General features: G+C 41.4%; 1 protein-coding gene across 1 annotated transcript in view; it reads left to right on the top strand.

Moving 5' to 3' along the window:
- The window catches only part of scel (sciellin), an 81138-nt gene that overhangs the window by 47550 nt on the left and 17794 nt on the right, over window positions 1-15794 (top strand). The window contains exons 12-18 of the mRNA XM_059969162.1: window positions 170-253; window positions 4156-4221; window positions 8200-8277; window positions 12270-12356; window positions 12858-12938; window positions 13630-13713; window positions 14921-15001. Of these exons, the coding sequence (XP_059825145.1) occupies window positions 170-253; window positions 4156-4221; window positions 8200-8277; window positions 12270-12356; window positions 12858-12938; window positions 13630-13713; window positions 14921-15001 (561 nt within the window). The remainder of the gene's footprint in view (window positions 1-169; window positions 254-4155; window positions 4222-8199; window positions 8278-12269; window positions 12357-12857; window positions 12939-13629; window positions 13714-14920; window positions 15002-15794) is intronic.

Raw genomic sequence — 15794 nt, 5'->3', positions numbered from 1 at the left:
ACATTCCGTTTGGGACAAACTGCAGCAAACAGTGAAGCTCGCGTTAACGATGCTTTAAACTTATAATGACTTACTAAACTTATAAACTTTTTTGGGGGATTTTTACTGTATAATTCTACACAGGATGCATCACACAAAGAACTAACATTTAAGCATTTCCATTTGATAGGACAAATCTGAAATGGGATAGCAAGAAAGATGAAACACCAGTGAGCACCTCAAAGACATCCACTCTGGAGCAAGACACTTTTAAGTAAGGATGCCGAAATCGATAATATTCCCACCTTTTAGAAGTTAATTGATCTATAGTGCATAAAGACTATTATTTTCTTATTTCATGGTTATTAAAACATGGTGGAAATGTTTTAATCACAGTAAGGAAAGGTGTACTTTATTCCATGTAGTTTTCTTGGATCAGGTGAGATAATCAGGAAAATTAAACTGACCTGAGGTTATGGAAACTCAGTGCTGACCACTCTCAATTCTAAGCTGCAAGTTGGTGGGGTCAAGTTCAATTCCAGAGAAGTTAGGTCACAAATTTGAGATGATAATCAGTGTTGTGTTTCTTTTGTAAGAGATGTAAGCCTGAGGTTTTCTCAGTTAGGTGTAAAAGTTCCCATAGTGTTAACTGAAAGAAGTAGTGGGTAACATTAATCCATCTATTTACTCTTCTCTGCTGATTGGTGGCATAGCGTCCTCTGCACTGGATTTCGACATGAATGGTCCCGGGTTGAATCCGACTGCTCCTTACATGCTTTCCATCTATGCTGGGCTGAGCATCGAGCTAGCAACTCAGCCTCATAAAAAAAAAACGAGAAAAATGCTAAAGAAGTGGCAAAGTTGCTGCCCGATGTGCCACAAGGCACGGAAAGGAACAACACAACTTTTACATCTCTATGTATTATTACACTATTTATGGGAATCTGCCTTATGCAAACTGGCCAGGAGAAGTCCTACTTAGCTGTAGTGCTGTGTGTATTCAAAAGTAGACACATCAATTTTAAAGTGCTTTGAGACATCCTGAAGTGAAGCTGAGGAAATATGTAGAAGAAATAGTATTCTTCTTTCTAAAGCGCAATAATATTTGCACTATATGAAAAGAATATACAGTACTGTAGTAATTTTATGTATTGCACTGTACTGCTGCTGCAAAAAAAACAAATTTCATGACATACATGAGTGATGATAAACCTGATTCTGATATGGGTCTTTATTGTGGACTGAGAGTGGGAAGAGGGCAGGGAGAGGGAAGTCATAGTTTGGAAAAGGGGAAGGGAGAGGGAAAAGCTCTAACATTCTGTAATGATCAATGAACCAGTTATTTGGAATCAAATGACCTTGCCTGGTGTCTCAGGGCTGGGTGTGTCTGCACCCACACCACCCCCTGCCCTGGCGTTGCTTTTCTGCCACCTCCCCACAGTGCTCCACCATCACCATTCCCAACATCCTTTGCTCCTGCCAGGTTTAGGAGCTCCCTCTCTTTTCCACGATGAGAAATACAGTACTGTGTAAAAGTCTTAGGGACCTATATGTGCCGAAAATCTTTGCACACTACAGTATAAGACTGTTCTGTGACAGTTTGTGTGCGCAGTTGTATGTCTTAACTCTCTCCCTGAGGCATAAAATTAGCAAAACATTTTCACAACATCACAAAATAATTTTGGATGAGGAAGACCATTTAAGATGCTTAGTTCATCCATTCAATAACAAGCTCGAGTGTCTCTGATGCACTTTCTGATCAGTCACTAAGTGCACCAAAAGGTTTTGCATCTCCCTTTCCCCAAGGAGCTCATTACATGTGTTTGTAGCACTCTGCTTAAGGAAGCAATCAGCACTTCATTTAGGGGTCACTTGTTGTTGGTTAGAATTTTTCTTCCTTTTAATTTTTCTTGCTGTTATTTGAGCTAAAATAAAATTCTGCTTATTTTTCCCACTGTATCTATAATTTTTCTTAATGATTCTCTTTCTAATCCTACACCACCCATCCCTCGTGCTAACAAATTCCCATCCCAATCCACGACAGAAATGCTCTGCAAATGGAATAGAATAGGTTGCAATCATTTCTGCCCTGCCTTCCCCATCGACTACCTCTCAGATTCATTTGCAATAGTTCACATCAGCCTCTAGTATTTGAATATCTTCCTCAGTCTCAGCAAACCCAAGACCTGCCTCAGAGCTTTGTGTTGAGAGTACTGTGCAGTCCAATCATGGCTTCCTTTCACTTGTATTCAATGTCATTGGCGACAAATTCCAGTGAGGGCTTTATTAATGCTTTATTGTTCACACATTCCAAGCTAAATGGCTATTGTAAAATGCATTTTCTATGATAGTTTATGGAATGCAAATTCATCCTTCGTAGAAGGCAACGTAGAGTGCATGTTGTGCTCCATTGCTGAAAGAGAGTTCCTGTGCAGTCAGAAACAGAGTGCATTGTTTAAAATGCTACAACCTTACACATTTAGTCTATGTGAATAAGGATAATTTTCCACCCAACATCTGTTTATTCACAGCAATATAATTTTAATGTATCAGTATATTGATTGATTGTTCTTTCTTGGTTTCGTGGCTATCTGGAGGAGAAAAAAGTTCAGAGTTGTATACTTAGACAATAAATGAACCTTTGAATGTAATGCCAAGCAGAAGTTACTTGATCAGTTACACAAATGATTTCTGCCTCACACAGTACTTGGGTATGAACTAAAGCCAATTGAGTTAATGTTTGGGTAAATGCTTCAGTCATCACACGGGTATAGATTGTTGATCCCTGCATTTGTATTAAGGAAACTTAAGCCAATCTTTCAAAAGAAGATTACTTGGACACATTTTACAGTTTCATTCACTGTATAAGGGACCTCCTGCCAATATAAGCTCCCAACCCACCTGCCTATGCACAACTCAATTGGTATCTGTACCTTGCCCCAACCACATTGATTATTTGACACCTCTTCTGGTTTGTTATTCTCCTCTTCACCCCTGATCTCTCAGACTCCACTGACCTTCACTCGTTTCGGTCAGATTTAGTAGTACATGTGACCTTGTACCTTAGACACTACTGACATCCAAGATCATCCTTCATCCAAGATGGCGGTGTGACGCATCTTGCAGCGGCCACTCCGGAACTGATATCTGTTACTTATTAAGCGGGATGATGTGCGCAATCCTAATCTGATGAAAAACGGACATGGGAGCATGGAAGATCATCTGGAAATCTTCAGGACGGCCCCCTTCATTGCTGCTGCTGCTATGAGGTCCGGGTCTCTGCTGAGAAGAACAGGCCCCCAGTCCTCAGGGTTGCGTTGCCGGTGGCCATTGGTGGGGGCGTCTTCATGCGCTCAGTAGAGGATGGTACTCGGAGAAGCTGTGCCGGAGGGGATGGTCGGAGGCTCGGAGGTTCGACGGACTCGGAGTCCGCTGTGGTCGGGGAGCTTTCATTGTGTGCTGCATCTGCGAGGCTGAGTCCAGTGGTGCCGTGGAAGACCATAGTGGGAGTATTCCCGTCTACTGCCGGCGGGGGATGACGAGTCAAATCGGGACCCTGAGGACTTGTGGAATCCGTGTGGTGGTTTCTTTCAAACTTATAGTCTTTTATCATCTTTGGACTATTTTTACTGTGCCCATGGTATGTTTTTTTTAATCAATTATGCTATTGTTTGCACTGTTGTAACTACACGTTGTAACTATATGGTTTTGTGCAGGTCTTGTAGCTTTAGTTTTTGGTTTGTTGGGTGGTAGAGTTGGTCTCCTGACTTGGTGTGTTTGGGTAGTCTTGTTTTGTCTGGTTGATTTGGAGCTCCTTTCCGGGGAACACGCTAAGACGGTAGTGCGATATTAATATGCAGCCGCCTCTCTGGACTGGGGATTGCCAAAGGTTATGTAGATTTTCTGGAGTGGTCTGTTTTGTCATGTGCTTTTGTGATATCGTTCTGGAGGAACGTTGTCTCATTTTTTAACTGCATTGCATTTGTGGTTTCTAAATGACAATAATCTGAATCTGAACATGCCTTTAACCAATGTGTCTATGGTCCACTGCACAGTAAACAGTTAATGCCTCCTCACAGGCACTGAGGAAAGCCTAACCTCTCAACAGAAGCAGCAAAAGCCCAGCACTGAGTTTACAAACTGTTGCTATAGCTCAAATTTCTCTTTTGTTCACAGGAAAAATATAAGTAAACCAGAACCTTTGATTGATCTGACACCAAGCACAGAAAAACCAAAAACGAGGTAAGTTGGCATTTTGCATACTATAGTTATTGTTGTGTGGTGTGCCACGATGATACTAACGCCTAACAGTAATATTGCCTTTCCCATGCTAGGGGCCTCGCTCTTTACTCCACACTATCTTATAGATCTCCAAACATCCATCTACATATTCTGACTGTTCATTTGGATGACAATGTGTAAGAGATTCACCCTTGGTCACCACTGCTAAAGTGATATGAGGTGACCAGCTGACAGCCGTTCTCAAATTCAAGTTTAATTGCCATTCAACCATGCACATTAATACCACCAAACAAAATAGTATTCCTCTGGGGCCGAGGTGCAAAACACGGGACCAAAAGTCACACACAACACATATAGCACATATAATTATGATAGCAGAAAAATATAGCTACAAACAATGATTTAAAAATTAATAATCTAGCCCAGGTCCCTACATGTCCTGGTCTGTAGATTGATGGTGCATGCATGTTTTTCTGGAGCCATGTTTCTGCAAGAACAAGCCTGCAGCAGTTCCTCATATTGTGCAGTGCAGCTGCAGATGAATGCAATCCTCCTTGTCTGCCACTGAGTGAGCACTGGGGAGAAGCACTGACATGAGGGCCAACCTCCAACCTGGCATGGAGTCCAGAGCTCTGGTATCTCCTTCCTTGGCAGCTGCAACCCGTGACCTCAGAGTATGAATGAGGGCGTGGCCTGCACTACAAATAAGGCCAAGCAGCTCCCCCACCATTGGTCAAGCCAATGAACTAGTAAATAGGGCCTGCAGTATTCTATATCACCAATGTCCAACAGGATCTTGCAATTATAACAAAAATGTTCTGTACCCTCTATTGGATAGCGCTCTGCCTCTGACGCCTTCTTCCTAGGTGGCTGAAGCACGACAGGTATACAGTGAGTCCAGCTCCTCTGCTATCCATTAACTTGCAAGTGGTGCAGACCTGCAGTCCTGGGTGTTCTCAGTATCCAGCAGTGTCTTGCGATCATGATAACAGCATAAAGCATGAACAATTCCACCTTTGGTTGGACCCAGAGAGTTTGCAGCGTGCCACTATTCTACTGAATTAAGACAAGGGATTACATTATCAAATTAAACAAATACCTGTGTGCACCTTTGTCACTGGTGACCACAGATGGACTCCTGAGCTTCATCTTTTACTCTCAAGTTTAACTCTTCACCTTAAAATGCTTATAGAAGAGTATTCCTGTGCTGTGGTAAATTCCCTGACTATCATTCCTTCATATGCAAACAGTTTGCATTGGCATCCAATTAATACTTCCCTCATACAGAGAAGGAGACAAATTGCTCCATGTCATCGGCCCCATTCTCCCATCTATTTCCCTGTGACCTATCTTTCTCACATATTCGTCAATTCCCCGGTTTGTTTTACAAACTCTCCTTGCTAGGGATAATGTACAGAAGCCAGTTTATTACTGTCATGCTTTTAGGATGTAGCAGGAAGCCAATGTATCTGGGAGAAAATCCCACACAGTCACAGAGAGAACATACAAGCTGTAAACATGTAGCACTGGAGGTCAGGATAGAAAACGGGTCACTAGAACAGTGAGGCAGCAGCACTACCTGCTGCACCTCCGCACTACGCATTCCGCAGGTGAGCTCCAAGCCCAAGAGCAGGAAAATCTGTGAGAACTCAACCTATGATAGCATTCATCGGAACAGAAGACTGCATTGTTGTCTTCATTTTTGAGAGGATTATAATATAAAGGCCAAGATGCAATGCTGAGACTTCATAAGGCATTGGTCAGACCTCATTTCAAGTGTTGTGAGCACAAGTGGTTCTGCAGATGCTGCAAAACTTGAGCAAAGTGCACAAAATGCTGGAGAAGCTCAGCAAGTCAGGCAGCATCTATGGAGGGAAACAAACAGTCGAAATTTCAGGCTGACAACCTTCATCTGGGCAGGAAATGAAGGAAACAGAAGTTAGAACAAGAAAGTGGGGGCAGTGGTAGGAATATGGCAACTGACAGGTGAAATCAGCTGACGGGCAAGGTAGCCTCCTCTTCTGTCATAATGCGGTCACACCTAGGTTGGATGTTGAGAGGGAAAATAAATCCCCCATGTTCAAATGACAGACAAGATGCCATGATCCAATTGGCCCAATCCTGTTCCTATGTCTTAGGGTCTTAAGGTCTATAACCTCTGTTCTGAAATATCACCGTCCTGGCATCTTCCAGCATGTTGAACGTGTTGCTGAAGTATTGTGAGCAGATTAGGAGCCCCATGTTCATGACTGGACAGGCTGGTATAGGAGAAGGTCCCGAGAAGTTTTAAAAGAATTATTCCAGAAATGAAAGGGTTGATGACTGAGGAACCTTTGATATCTCTGGTCCTCTACTTGCTGACGTTTAGAAGAATGAGAGGGGATCTCATTAAAACCTACAAAACATTGAATGACCTAGTGTTACATACCCCGTAACTGGGTGTCTTACCAGCAAAGATAGAAGTGTCCGTTGGAGTCTGGTACTATTATCAAAACAGTGTTTATTAGTAAAATATACAAATCAATATCAACAATGCAAATATACAGATAATACATGTTAGCAATACTAAACCTAAAAGTGTGGGTATAATAATAATCAATAATAAACAAGCTCTATCGTTGTCTAGGGGATAATGAACTGTCATTTGTGAATATAAAGTTCAGTTAAGTTCATACAGGCTGAGGTAGTTGTTGGTCGATGTGTTGTAATTGTTGGAGAGAGAGAGAGAGAGGGTGAGCAAACAGTGACAGCTACAGTCAGTCAAACTTTCCTTTACGATCTTGATCCGTCGATGTGTTGTTGTGTCCATTCAGGTATGACCCCTGTGTCCTTTAGCTAGACCGTTCTTCTGTGGTGGACTCATCACCCAGGCAAGGGTGGACACACACACAAGCCCCCACCGGCCTCGCTATAAACACTGTGAGTTAAAATTGACCGATCCTTCATTCGGTCTCCGATGTCCCCACACCTTCTCGTGGGTTCCAACACTTAAGCAGTGCTCACTAGTGTGTCTCCTGGTATATCTCTTGGTGCGTATCAGGGGTGTCTCCCCAGACCTCACTTTTATCCCTACCCACGGGGTCTCAGGTGTCAATCAGTTTTGAATGGCTTAGTCCATCAAACCAGCCCACTCCGGCTGTCCACTGAGGAATTTTAATGAACAGAATGGTACCAAGTAAACAATCCTTCTCCGAAGCCATAAGTCTTTCAGGAGTCATAATATGGTGGAACAACAAGTCACTCCCCCCTGTGTTATCTCTCCCTTATCTGAAGCAAATGTTCCAGTCCCAGTATGTTTTTGTTCCATCTCTTTCTCTCTCATTAGCAGCCTGGCAACAGTAATGGTTTATAATTCTCCCAGGGGAGGGGACATGGGCAACCCTGCACCCTTCTGCCCATCAGAGCTGTTCATCCTTCGGAACACTAGAGCGAGTATAGATGGAGAGGATGGATCCATTAGAGGGAGAGTCTAGGACCAGAGAGCACAAGCTCAGAATAGAAAGATGTCCATTCAATATAGAAATGAAGAATTTCTTTAGCCAGAGGGTGGTGAATCTGTGGAATTCATTGTGGAGGTCAAACCATCGTGCATATTTAAAGCTGAGGTTGATAAGCAATTTATTAGTAAGGACGTCAGAGGTTACGGGAAGAAGGCAGGAGAATGGGATTGAGAAGGAAAGTAAATCTGCTGTGAATGAATGGCTGAGCAGACTTGATGGGCTGAATGGCCTGATTCTGCTCCTATGTAATATGGTTTTTAGCCGCTGCTCTGGAATAGAACAGTTCAGGCATCTGGAGGCATGCACCTGTTGCTCTCTGTAGATTAACCCTTGTGCTGCTGCTAAGAACGATGCGCTACTTAAGTAGATCAGTCAAGAGGTTTTGATAACAATTAAAGTCAAGTGATTACAATAGATTATAATCTGAGTTTTAGAACCATGTTAGTATAATAAAACATCTATTTTTTTTTGTTTAAAGATCATCAGATTATACATCGAAGTATGGAAGTAAAAGTCTAATAGATCTGTCAGATCCTCCAGAAAAAACAAATGAGAGGTAAGGATCAAAATGTGGGTAAAGGTTCAGGATGTCCCATTGACCATTCTGCTGTTGATAAGACATTACATTTTAAAAACTTATTCATAAAATTGATGATCAAACTCTTGTGCATCTTCTAAATAAGGTTCCAATGTTTGGTGCACAATGGTTGTATTACAGAATGATAAATACTTTTGCTAAGACAGATAATGCACAAATATCAATTCAAATCGCACCGTGGTACTTGGGGAATTTAAACTGTTTCTGAAATATGATTCTCACTGATTACCATGCACCTATCTGTCTGCTATGAAAATGTCCTTCAAGAAGGGGCTTACGCTCATAGTCTACACATGGCTCTGTAGAAAGTTAGTATGTTCTTCCAATGACTGTGTTAGACTCTTCATTTCCTCTCAAATCCCAAAATGTGCTGAAAGGTTAACTGGCCTCTGTAAATTACTCCATTATTGAGAAGTAGCAGAAGAGCTAAAGGGAAGTAGATAATCATGTAAGAGAGAATAAGCTGCAGAGAATAAGGGAAAGGAAATGGGGTTTGCACGTTTGCTCTGGTTGGAGACTGCATGGACTCAATTGCCTCCTTCTGCATTGTAGTTGTATGTGCCTGAACTGCTGTCTGAAATGACGCAGCAACTCACTCAATTCAAAAACCGAGTGACCTGAGATTGATTAAAAGTGAAGACTCAACGTGGAAGATACTGGAGGAAGATACTCAAGAGTCAGATAGCATGTGGATTGTTGTAAAAGTTCAACAGGTTTACTAATGTAATTCAGGGATGAAAATCCACCCTCCTTAGCCAATCTGGCCTTTCCGTAACTGCAGACTCACATCATTCCTGAAGTTTACCAACCATCTGAAAAGGCCAAGCAAGCTACTCTTTAAAAAAAAAACAATAAATATTGGCCTTGGTGATACCACCCACATCCTATGAATGAATAAAAAAGAAATTAGAAGAATTTTACTTGTGTTCTGGCCAACATTCCTTAGCCAACCAATGTGGTCAGAAACAAATAAACTGATCATAGCTATTACATAAGCCAAAAGAAAACCTTGAATTGAGGTCTTCATATGGTGTGTATTTGAAACACAGAGAGAAACAGCTTTAAAGAATGGGGTCTATTGAAATGTTTGGATTCTTTAAGTATGGAGTAATATATATTCAGTAGTAGCTATGGAGTAGGAGCTGTTCAGAATTTATTGAGTAGTACATATAAAAAATAGCAGTTAATTTTTTAATTTGACGCAATGATATAATGTATAGTTATAAATCATTGATTAGACATGTGTGCGTGCCGTATTTTAGAAAGGCAAGGTCTTGGAGAAAATCCAGAGATGAAATAAGGGAGTGGATTTATGAATGAGGTGTTTCTGTTATCTGGAGAGAAATGAAATGCTGGGGTTGCTTTTCCTGGCACAAAGGAGTAAGTGGGAGATTTAAAGAAATAGTTCAAATTTCAGAGGTGTCTTAATAAAGGGAAATAGTTTCTCAAAGATCCAGATTTAAGGTTATTAACAAAGAAGCATAGAGTTGGGGAGGGGGTTCCATAGGCTATTATAACCTGAAGCAACACACATGAAATGTCGGAGGAACTCAGCAGATCAGGCAGCATCTAAAGAAATCAATTAACAGTCGGCATTTTGGGCCGATAGCTTTCTTCAGGATTGAGAGGGAAGGAGGAAGACTCCAGAATAGAAAGGTGTCGGGAGGGAAAGAGACTAGCTGGAAGGTGGTAGGTGAAACCAGGTGATGCACCATCAATAACTCACACTGAGACGTAGGCGAGATATCGGCTTTTATTGACTGGAAGAAGGAACCAGGAGTGAGTGTCTATCATACAAGGTCTTGGAGACTGAGGCCGAGCTTCAGGCCGCAGGTCTCCTTTATACAGGGGCCTGTGGGAGGAGCCACAGGAGCAGTCAGCAGGGGCGTGTCCCGACAGGCACATAGTTCACCACACCAGGTGGACAGGAAAGGCCAGAGGCTGGGGAAGGAGGAACCTGATAGGAGAGGAGAGTGGACCATAGAAGGAGGAGGGGACTCAGGGGGAAGTGATAAGCAGGTGAGAAGAGGTAAAGTACCAAAGTGGGGAATAGAGGAAGAAGGTACTTTTTTTTTAATTGAAAGGAGAAATCGATATTCATGCCATCAGGTTGGAGGCTAAACCAACAGAATATAAGGTTTTGCTCCTCCACCCTGAGAACGGACTCATCTTGGCAGAAGGGAAAGCCGTGGACAGACATGTTGGAATGGGAATGGGAACTGGGATTAAAATGTTTAGCCACTGGGAAGTTCCGTATTTGGCAGATGGAGCGGAGTTGCTCGATCTGAAATGCATTACTTAAAAGGGATGGAGGAAACAGATTCCCTAGTAAGGTTAGAAAGAGAATTGTTTGCATGCTTAAAGTATTGTGGAAAAACTGAGAATAAGCACTAAAATGGTACAGAGGCGCAGCTAGGAGAGCTGCTGCTTCACACCCACGGTGACCGGGTTCGATCCTGAACTCTGGTGCCCTGTGCAGGGAGTTTGTCTGACCCTGTGGGTTTGCTCCGGGTACTCCAGTTTCCTCCCACATTCCAAAGGAGTGCCAACTGGTTGGTTAATACACCTCTGTAAAATTGTTCCTTGTGTGGAGGTGAGAGGCAGAATCTGCAAAGACTTGAGAGACGGTGGGGAGAATAGAATGAGATTAGTGTAAATGGGTGCTTGATGATGTGAAATCAATCAGACAAAGGGTCTGTTTCTTTGCTGAATAACTACAACCATACAACCAGGGGCAGGAACTAATGGGCATCTCTTTCAAAGGTGAAGTTCCACCATGTACTTTGCACATATACTACTAAATAGAACAATATTCCTCAAACCCAGGTGCACAACACAGTAACTCACACACAACACAGGTAGTAATATTATCACAAATAAATTAATGAATAATGAAATATCTTCCTGAAGACTGACATTTAGGACAAAGTGCATTTATCACACAAGTTAAAAAGTAATCAGTATAACTCTACTGATACTTCAAATGTGATGAGACCCGGGTGCTGTCAGAGAGTTCAGTCGGATAAAAACCTGGGGGAAGAAGCTGTTTCCTATCATAACAGACTGTCCTAATGCTTCGGTACCTCCATCTTGATGGTGGGGGGGGGGGGGTGGTCCAAGAAATTGTGGGCCAGATGGAAGGGATCCTTGGCAATGCTAATATCCTGCTTATAAATATCTTGGATGGGTGGAGGAAAGACCCCAGTGATCCACACAGCAGTCCTCACAATCCCTTCAAAAATGTAGAAGCCATTTTGAGGCATTCTTGGACAACACAATTTAAAAAAATGTTATTGTATTTTATTTCGTTGACTATTTTATCAATTAAGGACAATGTTGCATCTGTCTGATTAAACCACACTTGAAGTAAGTTCTTGTCAACACACTACAGAAAGGATATGGTATCTCCAGGCAGAATGCAGAAAAGATTAAACAGGGTATTATCTGAAATGGAGAGCTTTAGTTATAAGGAGAGATAGGATAGGCTGGTTCATTCTCACTGTAGTGCAGGAAGCTGAGGGGTGACCTTATAGAAGTTTATAAAATTATAATGGGCAAAAATAGGATAGATAATTTTTTTCCATGGTTTGGAGTCTAAAACTAGAGAGGAGAGGTTGAAGGTAAGAGAAGTAATGCTTAAAGGAGATCTGAGGGGCAAATTTTTAACAAGGATTGGTCATCATATGGAACAAACTGCTGGAGGAACTTGTAGAGGCAGATCCAATCAAGGCATAAAATACTTACAGAGGTACAAGGATAGGAAAGGGGCAGAAGATGGGCCAAGTACAGGAAGATGGAATTTACCTGAATGGGTATTGTAGTCAACATGGATAATTTGGGCTGAAGGGCCAGTCTCCATATTATATGATGCCATGACTCTATGAATATTTGAAATCTATGGTGAAGTTGGAACTGTGACTTTCACTAATTCTCTTGCCCTCTTGTTTAAGAATGCCAAGTACACCTCCACCTACTCCAGAAAAGAAATCAAGCCTGATTGATCTGACACCACCGATTATTCCAGATAAACCGAAGAGGTAATTCTGATGTGCATTACACTTACTCACCTCTTGTTTCTAGTCAGCACTATCACGTGCCACTTTTTAATTAGGGATCAGCAGCATTTTGGTTAATGTACTGAATCAGCGGTCCAAAATTCTACCACCACCTTGACAACTGAAGTATTTCAATCCAATTAATGAAGTAGCCCTGGAATTTAATGGAACAATCTTGCATTGATTGTTGCTGTGACAGTACATGATGTTGTCAGAAAACCCATCTGATTTACTGATGTCTTTTGGGGACAGATCTTTGCCACCTTCATCCATTCTGGCCGATATGTAACTCCACGGGTATCAATGCAGACAATATCCATGTGCACAAAGCAATGTCCCCAGTAATTTGTGATGACCAGTACACGCAAAAGCCTGATGCTGTGCAAATTTTTGCCCAATGCCACACTGAATAATTTCTTCAATAAAAACTCGAAATAAGTTGTGGAGCAGCATTTAAAACATTTATAAATTTCATCCTAACAGGAGTAGCGGCGATTGGGACACCATCACCTCTTCTACCACTACAAGCTCAAAAGCAACCTTTGACCCATCCTCCAAGTCAAGGTATCATGTCTTGTGATTGTGCTTTGTCATGCAATCAGCACTTCTGAAATACGAAGTGCTTTAGTCATCTCGTAGTTTGGTCATTTAAAAAAGAACAGTATTAAGGTATTTCTCTATAACTTTCTGTGGTATGTTGATTTTTGTTGGGCAACACTTCCATACACGGGAGATGCAGCATCCTTTGGGGTACAGGAATTGTCATCATTTTCATATGAAACCCTACTTCTCCTCAAACTCTGGTTCATTCAGCTGTTCCTCTTTAGTAATATCCCCTGGGCCAGTCAATATATCTGATGAGGAATACCTTAGGAGATCCCTTTCCCAGGTAAGCAGAGACTAAAACTAGGAGGCATGGATTTAGGAAGTGATTTAAAAGCAGCTTTGGGGACAAATGGTGTGTATATGGAGCTGTTAGAAGTGTTTGAGACAAGTACTCACCATCATTTAAGAAGCACTTAGAAAGGTGCATGGAAGGGTGTGGCTTAGAAGGATATAGTTTGAATATGACAAATTGGGACTAGCTGGGTGGGCACCATGAACAGCATAGACTCATTGGGTCGAAAGGCTTATATCGGTGCTGTGTTACTCTATGGTTCTAGGACTAAAAGGAAAAGAAGGAAAATCAAATCATTTTTCAAAAATCACTACATTTTGCAGAGTAGATTTTGAAGCAAGCTTTTCTTTTAAACAGGAGCGGTGGAGACAGAGATACAACCTACTCGAGCACCACTACAAGCACTAAATCAACTTTCAGCCCAACCTCTAGGTCTTCAAGGTACTGTGTTGATTGATAATGCTTGCAAATACAGACTGTTCTGATCAAATTAATTTCAGTTTTGCAAGAAAACGAGCATTAGCTTGTCAAAGTTGTATACATAATTAGAGAATTATTTCCCACTTTATATGAAACCTCTGAGTATTTTAGGTTTTATTTCACCTCCTGACTTTTCCTCTGCATTCCAGAGTGTGCAGAACATTGTTGGGTATGATTCAACTGTGGAGGAGGATTGGGCATGGAGTTTTGTACAAGAGAAAGTGGGAATCCTAGTCCAAGCCTCAGTTTGCTGTTATTTAATGAATTACAGTCGGAAGTCGGATGCCTGACTGATTTCCTCCTCTCATCTCAAAGGCAAACCTTATCTGCTTTCCTTCTGCTGAATTGTGTATACATTTCTCATTTGTTCTTCTGCATGAACCGTGTGAATGAAATCATGTTTTGCTTTTCATGCAAGTGATTTTCACTGTGCATCTTGTAGGGCCAGCCTAAGACAATCTTTTTTCAGTAATATCAATACTTTTTGTAATGTTGTTGTCTTCAGTGACTTCAAATAACCATTCACATATCTGGTATTCCAAGAATCATCTCTGAGACACAAAGTACACTGCAGATGCTGTGGTCAAATCAACACGTACGAAAGCTGGAGGAACTCAGCAGGTTGGGCAGCATCCGTGGAAATGAGCAGTCAATGGATGCTGCCCGACCTGCTGAGTTCATCCAGCTTTTGTACATGTTGATCTCTGAGATGCTAGTGTCCCTTACAATTGCAAATGTTTCTCTCATTTAACAGTCTGTAATGTATTCCATGAAGGACATTTATTAGAAGCCTGAAAAGCACTTACCTTGTGTAGGAAGGATTCCTAAAACTTTCCCACAAAGTAATTTAGTACATCTTGCATCTTCTTTGGAATTGCAGAACTGTAAATATATTGCCAGCTTTTTGAAACAATACTGAAGATAGGCATCGATTACCAGTGAACTGAGATCTAGCCTTGGCTTTAAAATAAGGCAAAAGATGAGGGGCAACTGTTCAGACTATCAGACCAGCTTGATGTGCAGTATCCAAGCATAGGGAGTGTCATAAATTCAGGTGCATAGCAACAAGTAATTGCAGGAATGGCATTGAGTAACTTTCTGTCACTATAATATAGAGAGTTGTGTTTGAAAGAACAACCTTTTCAATCTTACTTTCAATTTATAACAGCAACAATGACTGGGAGCCCATTACTCCAAGCACCACAACAAGTACAAAGGCAACCTATGATCGAGACACAAAACCCACCAGGTATTTTATTTTTTAAATATAATCAATTACTAATATTTGAAACAAATTTTAAGTCAAGAATTAAGCAAACATCTTGTCTTGTTCCAAGTGTTTTACCCCTCTTTTGAAAGTGCTAACAATTATTCCCTAAATTTTTCATTTTTATGTGAGGGAGCATGTTCTTCCTGCTTTAGAGTCTACAGTACAATTATTTCCTAAAAGTACAATGTGGAAGTTGACTTTGCACTCTATGCCATTTAACAAATAAAGTTTCTTTCAAGAAGATGAGATAGAATTCTAGAATGTTAGTACAATAGACCGCAATCATCATATTGTTCATTTAGAGCTTTGTGATTGACCTTGATTTATCATTGAAAGGCCTTGATAGAGTGTAATGGAGAGGGTGTTTCCAATAGTGGGAGAGTCTAGGACCAGAGGGCATGGGCTCAGAATACAAGGATGTCCCTTTAGAACAGAGATGAGGAATATCTGTAGCTGGAGGATGGTGAATTGTGGAATTTATTGGAGGCTACCCAGATGAAATATGAGGTGTTATTCATGAACCCTAAGAGTGGCCTCATCAGATCCTATCAATTTTTTTCTTCTCCAGCCCTTTACCTTTGCCACCCACCTGACTTCACCTTTCATCTTCCATCTAGTCTTCCTTCCCGTCCCTCCACTTTTTATTCTGGTGCCTTCTACCTTCCTTTCATGTCATGAAGAAGGGGATTGGTCTGAAACATCAACTATTTATTAATTTCCATATATGCTTCCATAGATGTTCCTCCAGCATTTTGTGTGTATTGCTCAGGAT

The sequence above is a fragment of the Hypanus sabinus genome, chromosome 5 (assembly GCF_030144855.1).
Source record: "Hypanus sabinus isolate sHypSab1 chromosome 5, sHypSab1.hap1, whole genome shotgun sequence".
In the NCBI taxonomy this organism is placed as follows: domain Eukaryota; kingdom Metazoa; phylum Chordata; class Chondrichthyes; order Myliobatiformes; family Dasyatidae; genus Hypanus; species Hypanus sabinus.
Note: the sequence above shows the minus strand (reverse complement) of the source record. Positions and strands in the feature narration are given on the sequence as shown.